At 34.0% G+C, this 16,406-nt stretch overlaps 1 protein-coding gene across 1 annotated transcript in view; it reads left to right on the top strand.

Annotated features, from left to right (window-relative positions):
- snx13 (sorting nexin 13) overlaps positions 1-16,406 on the top strand; it is a 64,698-nt gene that overhangs the window by 29,346 nt on the left and 18,946 nt on the right. Inside the window, exons 7-17 of the mRNA XM_056479639.1 lie at positions 1,040-1,144; positions 3,395-3,483; positions 6,119-6,202; positions 6,295-6,433; positions 8,185-8,273; positions 10,269-10,368; positions 10,760-10,956; positions 12,586-12,690; positions 14,850-14,982; positions 15,064-15,101; positions 15,643-15,712. Of these exons, the coding sequence (XP_056335614.1) occupies positions 1,040-1,144; positions 3,395-3,483; positions 6,119-6,202; positions 6,295-6,433; positions 8,185-8,273; positions 10,269-10,368; positions 10,760-10,956; positions 12,586-12,690; positions 14,850-14,982; positions 15,064-15,101; positions 15,643-15,712 (1,149 nt within the window). The remainder of the gene's footprint in view (positions 1-1,039; positions 1,145-3,394; positions 3,484-6,118; positions 6,203-6,294; positions 6,434-8,184; positions 8,274-10,268; positions 10,369-10,759; positions 10,957-12,585; positions 12,691-14,849; positions 14,983-15,063; positions 15,102-15,642; positions 15,713-16,406) is intronic.

The following is a 16,406-nucleotide window of genomic DNA, read 5'->3' as shown; positions in this document are numbered from 1 at the left end:
GAGATTTTCTTAACATCATTAAACAGTTTCGAATTCGTATTTGTTTTTAAAAACGTTACAGCTAATTAAATAGACAATTTAATTATTATTTCATTAGTGTTATAAATAATAAATTGTTTTCCTAAAGCATTATTAAATATTTCCAAAATTGCTTCAGACTTTCAGCTTTTAAAAATTATTTAAAGCATTATTTATATTTTTGTATAAAAGATCAGTCCGGTTATAAGCCACTAAACTTTACCTTAATTTATAATCAACTCATTAATAAACGTGAATAACTTTATTGTTTATGCAATAATGAAGAAATAATAATTTAGTTATTATTTGGTCACATAAATATAAATTATATTTTTTCTAAAACTGCAAATGGAGATGTTTTAACATTATTAAATAGTTCAAAAATGGTATTTGTATTTAGAAACATGTAGTTTATTCCAGCTAATTAATTACACAATTTAATTATTATTTAAATAAAGTGTTATAATAAAACAGAAATTGTTTTTCTAAAGCATGATTAAATATTTCCCAAATTGCTTTAGAGTTTTTAAATATTATTTAAAACCACAGAATAGAATTAAGTTATTTATTTATTTATTTATATATTTATTCATTTATGTATTTATTTATTAATTTATTCATGTTTGTATTTATTTATTCGTTTATTCATTTGTTCATTTATTTATTAATTTATTCATGTGTGTATTCATTTATTCATTTATGTATTAATTAGTTTATTTATTCATTTGTTTTATTTATTTATTTATTTATTTATTTATTCATGTTTATTTATTTATACATCTATTTATGTATGTATTTATTTATTTATTCAAAAAACAGTCCGATTGCAAGTCGCTATACTAACTAAAGCTACATAGATGATCGCATCACAGTTGATTAGTGTAGAAGTCTCAGTTTTAGCACTGATTTCCTATGTCCGCATTGCCATATTTACAGGTTAAAGGCCATGTTTAAAGACACCTTGATTTTACCGAGTCATCGTGTATCTTGTGCATGATCCTGTTTGTGTGTTTTTAAACAGGCGACGATCCAGATGAGTTGCTGGACTCGTTTTTTGAGGTGGAGGTGGAAATGGAGAGGAAGATTTGTAGAGACGTTGTGTGCATGTCACGAAAGGATGAAGAAGGTACGGCAAACGCAGATTAGTGTCTAAAGACAATTCAAACACTCCAGCCCAGTGATTCAAGCAGGGCATATTTTTGGTTTGTCAACAATAGTAAAAGTTCATGCAGTTCTTATACGGCAGGCCAGCTGAAAGACTTGAATAGCAGAAAAACACACCCAGTCATTAATGCAGTGCAATACTTTGAACGTTTTTTTGACTGACAGACAATAAGGAAAACAAAAGAAAAAAATTAAATGGTGTGTGTTTGTGTGCTCTGAACAAATAATATGAGAAATGTTATCACCTTCATCAGATAAATGATAAGTTTCAAAGCCAAATTACTGACTTTTTTATGGAACTCAATAGGAGTATCTTAATGATTTGATTTATTTGACATGGACATACCAAATACACTAGACCAGAGAGACCCAAACTAGGGCCCACCGGCCAGATTTGGCCCATGGTAACCTTTGATTTGGCCCATCTGAGATGGTTAAGGGACTGTCATTTCAAATTCTGTCACATTTTATTTGTTTATTTTATTGATTAGCTACAAAAAAGCTAACTGAAACTAAATACTTCAATTTAAATGGTTTAAGTGAATCAGATTTATGTAGATGTACATACTGAAACAAATAGACTTAATTTGACCTTCTTGCTAATATTTGTAATCTGACTGTCAAATTTGACATATTTGTCTAGAATTATGGCAAGATACTTAAATTAATTCAATGTTTTAATAACTTTATTCTCAATACATCCCTCAAATGTATACCTTGCAGGGCTATTTTGTATGGAGAAGCACATCGAAACTTTTTTCTTAACATTTAGAGATAAATAAAGCTGCTTTTCCACTGTCGTGCTGAACCGTTCCATTCCGTGCCAAACTGGGCCAGACAGCACGGATCCGGTTTCATTTTCCACTGTCGTGCTGCAACAAATCTATTTGAAACGTTACAAAAAATGCATCAGTAGTTGCCTTGGTAACGCAATGTAAACGGCTCCCTTTGTTCAATTAAATTTAAATAATAGCCTAAACTTTTTTTTCATGTTCATGTGTAAAAGCGAAAGAAACCATGTGACTAAGCACTGTTATCATGCCGCTCTCTCATATAGGGCTGCTAAATATACACGTCACAGCACCCCTATTCATTTAGAGGTCATATCCTGCAAATTTTATTTGGAGGGAAAATTACCAAAATGCAATGTGATTATTGAAAATGAATAATAATTTATATATATAAGTAATATATTACAAATCTCGTTACATAACAGGAAAATAAACAATGATAATGCAACAATAATAATGTATTTGTGTATTAGTGGCAGAAATATATTTTTGGACAGGCCTTGTCAAAACAGCGGGCACTGATAATAAATATAGCACTTAAATTATTTCATTTTTATCAATCAATGAAATTACCAACGTTTTAAATCAGAAGTTGATCATGAAATAGAATATACTACATTTTTATGGTAAAATATAACCTTTTTTATAAAATGGCTGTTATTTGATTCACTATTCAAACATTAAATAACGAATGCAGCAAGTTAAATAAAAAACAAATGAGGATATAAAGCATATAAAAAGCTGTATATTTAGCACAATGCTGCTCTTTTTATCTTTGTATTTGTGTCATTTTATTTTTGTTATTTTAATAGATTTGTGTCTTCATAATTAACTAACGAGATAGACAAATTCCTGCTCGACGTCTTAGAAAATATTTTGCGTAGCTGCCCAGTATATTAACAACACAGAAACATGCTACATGGCCCCATAAATGTCCAACTTATATTTAACTGAATTGAATAACAGCCTATAGCAAAATGTTGAAAATTGTATTTTTATGAAACATTTGTCAAAACGTATTGATATTTTTTGAGTAAATAAGACTGCTCAAGCCATATTACAATAAGTCAGTCAGTTCTGCTAGTCAGGCTAGGTGTTTTAGCAGACACATAAAAGACAATACATCTGGAAGGTTGTTTATGGACAATGTAAACAACAATATACCAAGTACAGACCCTTGAGGTACACCCATAATGTTAAGGCACACAGATGACAACAAATTGACCCTCAAACATTGCTGTCTCCTGCCCAAATAATATTTATGAATCTTTATGGTCTTTTTGTTCCACACACTGAAATAATAGACAATTTTCTGTGTGACTTGTTTACTGCATACCAGCATTCATGAAGTCATAGAGTAGCTTTACATGAAGAACGGGCTGTTGTACAGTGTTTTTCACGGTGTTGTGTTTGTGTTGCAGGTTACTTGCGGGATCTCTGTGAAGTGCTGCTGTACCTGTTACTACCTCCTGGAGATTTCCACAGCAAAAATATGAGATACTTCCTCAGGGTGAGATATAAACATGCACACAAGCCAATTCACCGCCTAACATAATCACAATCTTTCATATAATCTCATGTCCTCGGAAAACCTTTAAAACTCACTGATTTGTTTACTTACTGCAATGTCGTTCCTAAAAGAAGGTCAAAAGAAGGTCATCCTCTTGTTGACAAAAGAAGCAGGCAATGGAAATGACAGCAGTGACAAAAGCAGAAAGACTAAAGGAGAAAGCGTGCGTGAATATGACTGCATGAGCTTCACCATACTTCAGTTATTTTTATTTATAACACCTTAAATAATAAATTACTTCAATGAAATCTCTTTTATAGTAGTAAACATGAAATACTCTTCCTTTAATTATGAATTACAACTTCAGTTTCTGCTATCCATCAGCTGTCCAGTGTTTGTTTTTACTGGTGAGAGGGTTTCGTGTCCTAGAAGGCGGAGTGTCAGCACAGAGCCGCACCCACTTATTGCAAAATCGCTATGGGTCAGTGAAAGTTGAAAGATGTTTGCCAACTGGTGCACTTTTCCAGAAAGTTTGTTTTGGCAAGCTGTTTCAATCTTCTCAAATGAACTCAAAACTAACTTTGTTTTGGCTCATTTATTTTTTGGAAGTGACGTCATAATAGTTTGTTCTTCGATTATGCTAGTATAGAGGCTTTACAGCTTAATCATCTGAAATTTTATTGAAAGATACGTTATTAAAACCATTGATTTCTTTTCTTTCTTTTTTTATAATTTTTTTGGGGGGGTTTCACCTTTATTGTTGTATAGGAAAGTAGATAGGATTGACATGGGGAGCAGAGAGAGGGGAAGGATCGGCATAGGACCGCGAGGCGGGAATTTGAACTCGGGTCACCATGAGCACCGGAGTGCATGTGTCGATGCACTAACCACTACACAACTGGCGCCAACAAAACCTTTGATTTCTAAATGTAAAGTTGACATATTGCTAAATAATTAGGAAAACAATCAATCATTAATTTTATGAATGAACTTTGATTTTAAAACCTTTTCTGCTACCATTGTAATTGGTGTTATAACTAAATTTCAATTAATTATTCATAAAAATAAACAAATCAAACGATTTAATAAAATATCAATACTATGATCTAAACTTTATCAATCCTTTTTTCAATAATATGATCAATACTATTAACATATTTAAATGTTGCAATAGCAACTGGTCAAAATAAAACGCGTTTATATTGAAAAGCCAGTATAAATGAAGAAAATGTACAGTATTAAAGCTAATAAAAATATTACATTTTTCTTTGTAGGAATGTTAAAACAGTTTAAAACAATCTCATATAAAATGCAAACTAATATTAAAAACCAAACGGTAAAATTAGAAAAGAAAACATAAATATTAATGACATGAACTGTTAGAGCATTTCCACATACAGCATTTGTGAAGAGCTGTTATAGAGATAAAGTTGCATTTAATCCTGAACATTCCTTGAAGACACCAGATCTGGGATATACCGAAAACTGACATTGAGATTTAGGGTGCTTTCACACCTAGATGTTTGTTTCAGAACCTGTCTTGTGTGCCCAGTTAGCGCAGATCATTTGGCATATGTGAAACCTGCAACCGTGCTCAGATCTGCACCAAATTGGGGCCCGAGATCGCCTGAGTGAGGTGGTCTCAGCTTGATTGAAAAGAACTCTAGAGCGGATCGATTGTAATGAGAAAGCAAAACGATCCAATGAACTAAGAAACCAGGCTATATCACAGTGTATTATGGTTATGAAATAATAGGCATATATACAGCTATATGAAGAGAGAATTATGAGTAGGACCGGATGTCATTCCTGCCGGTAAATGTGTGTTTCATGTCAAACACAAAAGTGAAAGCATACTGAAACATTACAGAGAGCTGTTTATCTATTAGGAAAATTGACCGAAACTACTATCAGATTTTTCCATATTTTAATCTTACAATATTTTGTATTAGACCTGTTGTTTTGGTTCATTTCTGCACTGACACCTCGAACGAAAGATTAACGTTGATCTGCTTTATGATCTGACTGCAGTCTCGGTTCATCTGTTATTTCTCTTGTGCATAATTCTAGCTAACCTTTTTTTTTTAATAGATTGATTGATTTAATAGATTTTTACAGCCCTTGACAACTGAAATGAGGCTCTGTATGAGAAAGTCTGACCTCTCTGATTTATATGTGGTGACTATGTCTGTGGGTGTCAAAATGAAAGTGGACATTTTCGCTCTTAATGTCTTACTGTTTATCATCATAAATTAAAATAACGACGTATGATAACTGTACGGAATCCTTGAGACTTAAACCCTGAAACTCTGACCAATGTGAGGAGAGTTTACACGCACGTGACTTGTTTAAAATATTTTGGTCCGTTTAGAAATTTTGCCGTGTGAAATCCAACCACAACAAGAACAAAAATAAACATTGCAACAATTTTAATCCCTGTTTTGGTACAAATCAACCGATCTACAGGTGTGAAAGTAACCTTAAATACTCGTAAAGTGGTTTATTTGCTCCTGAAAGGTCTTGTTACTGATATACCAGATCTAGCCTCAGAACAAACTTGTTGATCAATGGATTTGATTGATTGATTGATTGATTGATTGATTGATTGCTTGATTTATTTTTCTTATTCTTGCAGGAAGTTTTGGCCAGAGGAGTCCTCCTGCCCTTAATTAACCAGCTCAGCGACCCAGATTACATAAATCAGTTCGTCATCTGGATGGTGAGACCTGCTTTCTTTCCTTTTATAGCTGAAAACTCTAATGGCGGACGGCTGTTTATGTTAATAAGGTTACTAATGGTGTGTGCATTTAGATCCGTGACTCGAGCTGTAACTACGAGGCCTTCCTGAACATCTTAAAGCTGACAGACGAGCCGTCCGAGCTAGAGGCCGTCAAAGACAAAGTCCTGGAGGAGCTTCAGTATCTGCGCTCTCTGGACACTGGCTCAGACGGTACACTCATCTTTCCACTCTTACTCTCAGCTTTTTCATTTGCTTGGAAAATAAACAGTTTAGTTTATTTATTAGGATTAACCCCTTGATGTATAATCACATTTTCAAGGGGGTCCCACAGTTTATTGCAATCACATAATAAGAACAACACAAGAAGACAAAACAAAACACAACATAACATCCAATTACATAACATCCATAAAACTACATCAAATATTAACAGAATTCAATTCATGTTTATTTATATAGTTTATTTTTACAATGTAGATTGTGTCAAAGCAGCTTAACATAGTTCTAATACAGTGCAGATTTCACAGAAGGGGAAGTGGTATAAATACATACATATTCATAGTACAAAATGGACAGATCAGTAAATAAAATCACCACATAAACAACAACATCCTCAGGAAAAACGAGTACAGTAAAAGTAAAATATGACATCAAAGTTTGCTTAAACACTTTACATCAGTGGTCCCCAAGCCCCGGGCCCAATTGGTACCGGGCCGCACAAGAACTCATTAATTATTTACATTATATTTATTATCTGAGTCTGATCCATCTTATATTCTGAAAACTCTTTTATTATGAAAAATGACCGTACTCTCTCAGGTTACATCTCGGTCACTTGAGCGCCAAAATTTAACCCACATGCTAGCAAAAACTTTGGAAAGTTTCTTTGCGAAGGGGAAAATGCCCAGTGAAGGACCCACAAACTGCCAAGGAATAGTTTCACTTCCCATTTGTCAACAAATCAGGTGAATCCAGCATGTCTGTGCAAGAAGATCAACTGCTGGAGATCGCAAAAGATGGTGGCTTTAGGGGCCGTCCACATATCGCGTTTTGTCTGTGCGCAAGTTCGTTATTTCCAATAGAGGCACGCGCATATTGGGAGCGACGTGTGCAAGAATGCCATGAGCAATGAACGCCAATGCCAATGAACTGACCGAGCAGCTTCATACTTTGTATGGAATATTAGATTAGATTCAACTTTATTGTCATTACATATGTACAAGTACAATGCAAGGAAATGCAGTTTAGGTCTAACCAGCAGTGCAATAGCAGCAAGTGCAGGATACAGGTATAACTTATAAAGTGCAATTATAGAAAAACTATTGTAATATTCACAGATGGATGTACTATGAACATTAGTTGTATTAACTATGAGCAGAGATTTACAATAGATGAATATATGTACAGGCTGCTATTAATAATCAGAGGTATGCAGATAGATATGAACTTAATTACAAATGCATATGTACAGTGGGTATTTACAATTCAAGATTAATTAGTGCAGCGTAGTGCGATGAATTGTGCAAATATTAAATCATAAATAATGCAGTGTTTATGTACACATTTTGGTAGGCTAATTACTTCAGACAAACACAGAACACCCAAGCACTTTTTAATTTTCTCCATAAATAAGCAATGTTTTGTCAGCTCGCCGTCCTCTGGTAAATTGTTCCAATCTGTTGGATCCATAAACATAAAAGCTCTTTTACCAATAGATTTTTGAAATCAGGAGCAACAAAGTAAGTGTGAACAGAATGTATAGCTTGATCATTTAATTAAAAAATACAAAATATTGTTGTAAATAATACGGATACCTAAAATGAATACATTTAAATATCAATTAAAGCCAGTCAAAATGTCTCCTTGTGATTTCTTGGGGTTTATATTGGGTGGTATGAGAGCAAGTTTAAGCTTAACACTTACCTGTTTGCTCTTTGTTTTGTCTCTCTTTATGCTTGCAGATATCAACATAATAAAGAATCAAATCAATAGTTTGTTATTTGTGAAGAAAGTCTGTGAAACGCGAATACAGAGGATACAATCAGGGAAGGTAAACAAATTTGTAATGTTTAATTTCACATTTTTTTTCAATTTCTTGTATTTTAGGTTCATTAATATTCTTTTAAGTATAGTTTTTTTAGAAACTTAATTTTTATTGTCATTGGTTTGTCATATTTTAGCAGGTGTTTTTGTGAAAGTTTTGTAAATGAAACATGAATTCATTTGACAAAATATTTCCAGTTCGCAGTATTTTAAATATTTTTAAAATCATTTTATTAATTGCCAATATAAACAATCACACTCCTACTAAACCTACTTTTTTTGGTATTAATTAATTTTTTACATGTAATTAAGGATATACAGATAATTAATTACGGTAACACTTTTATTTGATGGTCCATTTGAGTATTAGTAGACTGTCTGCGTAATATTTGCTGAGACTGCTCCTTCAACAGACATTTAAATGATTATATGAAACTTTGCCAGTACATGTCAACTTACACTAACCTCAATGCTAACCTCAACCTAACAGTCTACTTATAATCTAATGAGAATTAGTTGGCATGTAGATGCAATGTAACTTAATTCAACAAACGGACCATCAAAATAAAGTGTGACCTTAATTACAGCTAATTAATCATGAATTCATTAAAGCTTTGTGGAAAATGCTCAAATTGTTTTTCTGGAGGATTATTAAATATTTCAGAAATGGTATTTGTGTTTAGAAACCTGTAATAAATTAATGTTTAATTCATATATGAGTAATTGCTTTAGACCAGTGGTTCTCAAACGTTTTTCATCAAGTACCACCTCAGGAGAAAATTGTCTGTCCAAGTACCACCATAATGAGCAGTAGTGAAATACAGTAGCGTAGTAGGCCCAGAAAAGCAGCTACGGCTCTGCACAGTTAAAAACGTGGCAGATTAATTCCTATTATTAAGAATATTTATTTTTGTCAGCCACTTTAAACATTATAAAACGTCTGAACATTAACACTGTACTGTGCTTATATGTAAAAAAAACAAACAAAAACTAAAAACGTCAACATTTAAATGTGCTTTTAAAAGTTAAATATAGTAGGTTACTGTTTTTAAAAAGTAAAAAAAAAAACAACAACTCCTGTACTTAAATGTAAAGTATTAACATATAATAGCCAATTAATCAACACCTGGAAATGTTGCCTGGACCTCATAAATATAGGCTATATGTCATCGTATTCATATACAAATCATTTCTGATAAATTTTGAAATATATGTAGCATGTACATATGACATATTTGATTCCTCCGCGTACCACAGTTTGAGAACCACTCCTTTAGACTTTCAACCTTTTAAATATTGTCAAATGTTTGTTTTTTAGAAAAAGTAATTTTCACAGAAGTTTTTTATTAATTCTGATAACTAATTAGCATATTACTCCAAAATGATGATGGGATTTTGTAGATTTAATAAAAAAAAATTTTAGTGGTGTCAAATGATTAATCATGATTAATGGCATCCAAAAATAAAAGGTAATATTTACAAAATATATTTGTGAGTACTTTGTGAGTATTTTTGTGTATATAAATATAAGCAAATAAGCATGACATCATTGTATGATATCATTGATATATATATATATATATATATATATATATATATATATATATATATATATATATATATATATATATATATATATATATATATACATACATAAATGTATTTCTTTTGTATATTTTTGTGTTTTTTGTACATTGTGTGTGTATTTATACATAAATATACACTGTGCACATGTATATATTATTTAAATACAAACTTTTTTCCATCAAGTTAGAATTTTTTTATTTTGAAATAATTTTAACACAAAAAAGTCTGACGTGGATGATCAGCATATAACAGTGAGCATAAAAAAATGTGTAATAAACAAAATACAAGAATACAAGAGGTTGTTTAATAATAATAATAATAATAATAATAATAATAATAATAATAATAATGCCAAAAAATAACTAATAATCATTTGACAGCACTAATTCATAAAAGTTTTTTGTGTGCCAAACAGGAAGTTGACGCTTTGAAACTCGCAGCTAATTTTGGGAAGTTGTGTGTGATTCCGCTGGAGCACATCCTGGTGCACAACATTGCTCTGCAGTTCTTCATGGGTGAGTTAACCAGATGAGTTAACCAGATGCACAAACTCTCCTCTGCTATGACTTTATTCTTCATATACGAGTGGCTGCAGCCATTAGAATCTTTTTGGTTTGAGACTTCTACTCTTGAATATTTTAATTCGTTATTAGATGTTAAAAACAGCTCGTTCTGCTGCTTAATTTTGCAAACTGACATGTTCTTATTATATTATTCTCCTATTTATGTATAGTCATGAACACACGTGTTTATGAAGCAAGTAGTTTGACCGTTTATTATTCCTAGTCATTTCTCCTATAGGCAACTGAATCTGAAGTTCTAAAACAATCACACTTCCGCATTGTAGAATAAGGTCAGTAACATTCATAATAATCTCAACCCTCCTCCGTTTGTATGTTTGTTTAGACTACATGCAGTGCATGGGTGGACAGGCGATTCTGTTCTTCTGGCTGACGGTGGAGGGCTATCGGGTGACTGCACAGCAGCAGCTGGAGGTCTTACAGAGCTGTCAGAGAGACGGCAGGAGGCAGAGTAGTCAGACCACTAAAGGACTGCTCAGAGCTGCAGCACTAGGGGTCTTCGACCAGTACCTGTCTGAGAAGGTGAGAGCGGTCACATTTACCAGTTTACAATTAATAACTCCAAACTCCCATGGCTCATGGAATTAATATCATGAAGTGTTAAATGTTTTATTCTGGCAAACTATATGCACAGCAAGTGTTTTTCAGCAAACAATCAACTTCCGGTGCAAGTTTAATGTGACTGTAAGGTTTCTTTTACTGCATTGATGTTGTACTGTATGTAAAAATACAATCAGTTAATCATTAATTTAGCTGTTCAAGTGTAAAACGAGACGCACAAGCGCTGCCAGGATCAGCAGGCCAGTGCAGAAAGTCCAATAAAAAATATAGGGGTAAAATAAATGTCCATATTTTAAAGTCATGGCAGGGCAAAATAGAACTTAATGCAGTGCTTCTTGTCTGAGACCCAGTTTATATCATATCAATCAGGCAGTGAAGGTCACTGATTTTTGAAGAAAACAGATCGTGCAAATTAAACGTGCAATTTTGTAATGTGACAGGGGCTGACTGACTGTCCCTGTGCATATAAACCATTGATTTAAGTCATAGAATTTCATGAATTATTGTTTGTTATTTCAAGTTTTACTTTCCATTCATCAAAATGTTTTTTATTTATTTATTTTTTTTTTTATGCTGTTATGATTTGCATATTTATTCAGTGCCATTTAATTTCTTTTCTGCTGTCAACCGTTAATCAAACATATTAAACCATTATGATTTTGAACATCAAGCAGCATACGTTGTTTTGTTTTGCTAAAAAGGAAATGAATTACAGAGAATTTAGAGAAATTTAAAGGGCACCTATTTTACCCCATTTTACAAGATGTAACATACGTCTCTGATGTCTCTAGAGTGTGTGTGTGTGTGTGTGTGCGCTTCAGCTCAAAATACCACACAGAAGTCGACGCCAATAGCCTAGTGGTTAAGTGCGCTGACATATAGCACCATGATGCTCACGGCGACCCAAGTTCGATTCCCAGCTCAAGGTCCTTTGCCGACCCTTCCCCTCTCTCTGCTCCCAACTATTTCCTGTCAATTATCTGCACTATTCTATCCATTAAAGGTTAAAAACCCCTAAAAAAAATAATAATAAAAATAAAAATACCACACAGATGATACTTTCTAACTCTCTGAAACTGACCCTTTTAGACTTTGATCCTAATTGTGCTGTATAGGTCGCTTTATTTGAAAAGAGCACGATCTCATTTAAATTTAAAGGCTGAGCTACAAATGCCGCTGTGTCAGCATAGTGGCAGATTCAAAACAAGGCTAACGTCCTATGCTAATGAGGGAGGGATGGTCACTAGTGGGCGGGGCTTTCCCCCTCTGATGACATGTACAAAGGGAGAATGTCAATCAAAGTGTTTCTGCAGACTGTTTATATCAAGTCTAATTATAAACAATACAATTAATACATTTTTACCATTATCAGCTGCTTATTAATATTACACACTGTTGCCACACAACTGTGTTTAAACCCCTAATAAAAGTGAGGGTGCATTTTTTCACAGGTTTTGTCTATTGACAATGTATAGTATATTTTTTCTGTGCCATTTTTTTCTTTTCCTACTTGTCAACCTGCAAGTTTGTGTCTTGATTGGATCTTGTATATACTATGCAAGTTAACAGGGTTTTTTCTTTTTTGATCAGGCGTCTCCAAGAGTTCAGGTGGATGAAGCATCTGTAACCAGACTAGCTCAGAAACTCAACAAAGAGGATCCCACACCTGAAATATTTGATGAGATCCAGAGAAAGGTACATGTTTGTGAGCGTACCTGTGTGATTCCTGTATTCTACCCAGTAAAAAGCGTACTAACAGCAGGGCAAGATTATTTCTATAGGACATTTCATACACAATGGTATTTCAAAGTGCTTTACAATAAACAGGACGATTAAAAAATCAATTATTATAGTTTGGCTAGAATAAATGGTTTTAATTATTTTTTAAAATAATTTTAAGGTCAATATTATTAACCCCCTTAAGAAATATGTTTTAATTTGTCTACAGAACAAACCACTCTTATCTAATAACCTAATTAACTGAGTTGAACCTTTAATGCAGAGTTCAGACTGCGTGATTTTAGCCCCGATTTTGACTTGCCGACAGGTTTTGAGAAATCACAGGCAAATCGCTGCTCGGTCATGTGAGTAACAATTAAACAGTTTGATCTGATCTGATCCGATCTGAGAGAATCACCAATGAGTTTCAAAATCGTGCCGTGTGAAATGTGTTCTGATTGAAAATAACATCAGCGATCACCTACAGCCAATGAGAGAGCAGCATCCTGCAGTAGTATGGGTATCTGCAGGCTAGCCGGCTGTTGGGGAGAAGTTAAAAGGGCTTCTTTTCGATCTATTTGAACCCAAGAAATGGAGGAAAAACTAGTGTAAATTTGGCAGGAGCCGCCGTGTCTGTTTAACATGTCATCTGAGCAATACCACAACTGGGTCAAAAAAGAAAAAAAGTTTAAGAGACATTGCTAATTCCCTTCAAAACCCAGGTGTGCAAAATAAGTCAATTTTCTACCCCACTATAGGCTTCTTTCTCATCATGGTTTCCGCTACATTCATTCGTCCATGGCGGGGCGCCACGCCAAAATTCATCCCGCCACGGCTACATTACAGCTTCTCATTTAAAACATTGTATTTTTTTAATAGCGGGTGATAATCGCATCAAAACGTATTAAAGGGTAAGTGAATTATAACAGCGCGAACTTTTCTGTAACAGTAGTAGTGCTGTGCGTCATTTGGTGACTGACAGGTGCGTGAGGCCAGCAAACATGACGTATAGCCATTTCACTTTACTTCAGGATGCATTAATACCGCTCTGCAGGTCTATTGGAGACATTCACAAGTATTCCTAGCAAATCTAATAAATGCTGGAGACATACTCGTTACATAAACGCACTAAATCGCATTACAGCAGTGTTAATTGGCGAGCACACAAGAAGATCTGCGCGCTCTTGAAGCGGCTTATATTTGAGGGCGTGCAAGAAGTTTTGTGCACGAGAAGAGGAAATCGGCACGCAAGCAAAGAGATCCGCATGCTCGTAGGTTATTACATAAATGCGATCTCAGGATCAGAATCAGAAAGAGCTTTATTGCCAGGTATGTTCACACATACGAGGAATTTGTTTTCATGATAGAGCTTCTACAGTGCAACAGGATAACAGAGACACGACAAAAAACAGATAATAAATATATTTAAAAAAATAAATAAATAAATAAAATAAATAAATAAATAGAAAAAAATGTAGGAAAAAAAAATAAAAAAAAATAGAAAAAAAAATAATAAAAATAGAAAAAAGAAAAAAATAGAAGTTTTTTTCTATTTCTCGACTTCTAATACTGCACTCACGACATTTATAATTGAATTAACACCACAGGTAGTTGGTAGATCTGTGTAAAAAAAGGTCTGCCGCAACAGCTAGAAAAAATCCTGGAGGAAACACTGCATTATGTAGTTAATAAAAAAGATATACTACGTGAACTTGCGTTGTTTCCTTGTCAATTCTTACATGTGTTTGGTTGTGAGACGTAGTTTGCGATCCATCTTTCAGTGTAAACACAGCAGCGACGGAACGCTACCCCAGATAGTCATGCAGTGAGAAAACGACTGTGATGCGACTACTCGACAGAGTTGCACTTTAAGCTGAATACTAGTATCTTGTAAAATAACTAGAAAAATAGTACGTGTTGTCATCATGGCAAAGACAAAAGAGTTATTAGACATTAGTTGGTAAAAACTATAATAATTAAAAATGTGTTGAAAAGAACCCATTAACAGCACTTGAGAAACATTTCTAAATTTTACAGGAGGGCTAATAGTTTTGCCTTCATCGGTAGCTCATTCAGTAAATGCACAGCTAAACAGATTTGAACACGCACCACTAAAGCAGCTCTGTGTTTTTCAGGTGTATGATATGATGCTGAAGGACGAGCACTTTTATCCCTCTTTTAAGCAGCATCCGCTGTATGTGCGAATGCTGGCGGAGCTGGACATGCTGAAGGAGCCCAGTTACAGAGGCTCTGATGACGGAGACGGAGGTGAGAATAACACACTGGCATAAAGCGTCTGTTAAAGCATCATCTCGTCTCAAACTGATCAATATTCCTCTGTTTCTCCAGAATCTTTCAACGGGTCTCCAACGGGAAGCATTAATCTGGTATGTCAAGATCATATCTGTGTATACATGCATCAGCGCTGAGTGTGTTGCTAATGGGGTGTAACTGTACACTATAATAACAGTTCAATACATACCTTGGTTTGAAGTCTCTGTTGTGGATGTTTAATGTTCAGCAGAGGAGCAAACTAAACATAAACTCGCTGCTTTTTCCATTTGATTAAAAACATTTTAACTTGTTTATTAGTAAAGAAAAAGACCGCAGTGGCTATTCCTACCGCACAAAACTACATTTTTCTATCTGATATTTGTCACCAGTTTATCTGCAAGTGACCAGTTTGTTCTCTTTGGATGGAAACGCTGCTTTATTCGCAAATCTTTTCCAGTTTAGTGCATGAATTTACTTATCATCTTTGGATGGAAACCTAGCTATTGTTTACTGGTTATTTGGTTGACATCTTTACAGCATCACCTCAAAGATTGCTCTTTGGGTTTAAACATCAATATTGATTCATTAAAATTAAGATGTGTTCATTTTTAGTTGTAATGTTAGACTTCTAGTGTCTGTGTCTGTGTTTTGTAGTCATTAGATGATCTCAGCAGCGGGAGTGTGGATGAGTCTGTTCAGCTGCATGCGTTTATTTCTGATACAGGTGAGTTTTGATTTTGTTTTTTCAACTATTAAGTAGTAATGACATTTAAATTGAATGTAAATGAATTTGTATTTCATCTCTTAAAGGATATTCAGATTTTTAGAAAATACCCCAAAAATCTAAGTCTAAATAATACAAATACCCACTTATGTTCTTTGAGTAGTGCTTTCCCCCACATAGACATGAAAATAACATGTTCAACTTAAATGATTGCCAATCTTCAATGCCTTAGTGCACAGATTTAAGCTTGGTCTCGTTTTAAAGAAGACAGGCATCAGATTGTAGCTGAAGTGAAAAAGATTTAGGAAGTGAAATTAGCTAAAAGTTATCTACCTTTGTGTTGATGAAATAAATGAAACGACGTATGCACATGTTAATATAATACAGGGGTCACCAATCTCAGTCCTGGAGGGCCGGTGTCCCTGCAGGTTTTAGCTCCAACTTCCCTCAAAACACCTGCCTGGGTGTTTCAAGTGCATCTAGTAAGACCTTGATTAGTTTGTTCATGTGTGCTTGATTAGGGTTGGAGCTAAAATCTGCAGAACACCGGCCCTCCAGGAACAAGTTTGGCGACCTTTGATATAATACATGAAATGGATATTTTACAAAACATGTTTTAGACTAAAATTGGCAGAAAACCAAAGCTAAATATCTGAACAAATTATATTTCAAATTGAAGTTGATATCTCAAAAA

The sequence above is a fragment of the Danio aesculapii genome, chromosome 19 (assembly GCF_903798145.1).
Source record: "Danio aesculapii chromosome 19, fDanAes4.1, whole genome shotgun sequence".
NCBI lineage: Eukaryota > Metazoa > Chordata > Actinopteri > Cypriniformes > Danionidae > Danio > Danio aesculapii.
Note: the sequence above shows the minus strand (reverse complement) of the source record. Positions and strands in the feature narration are given on the sequence as shown.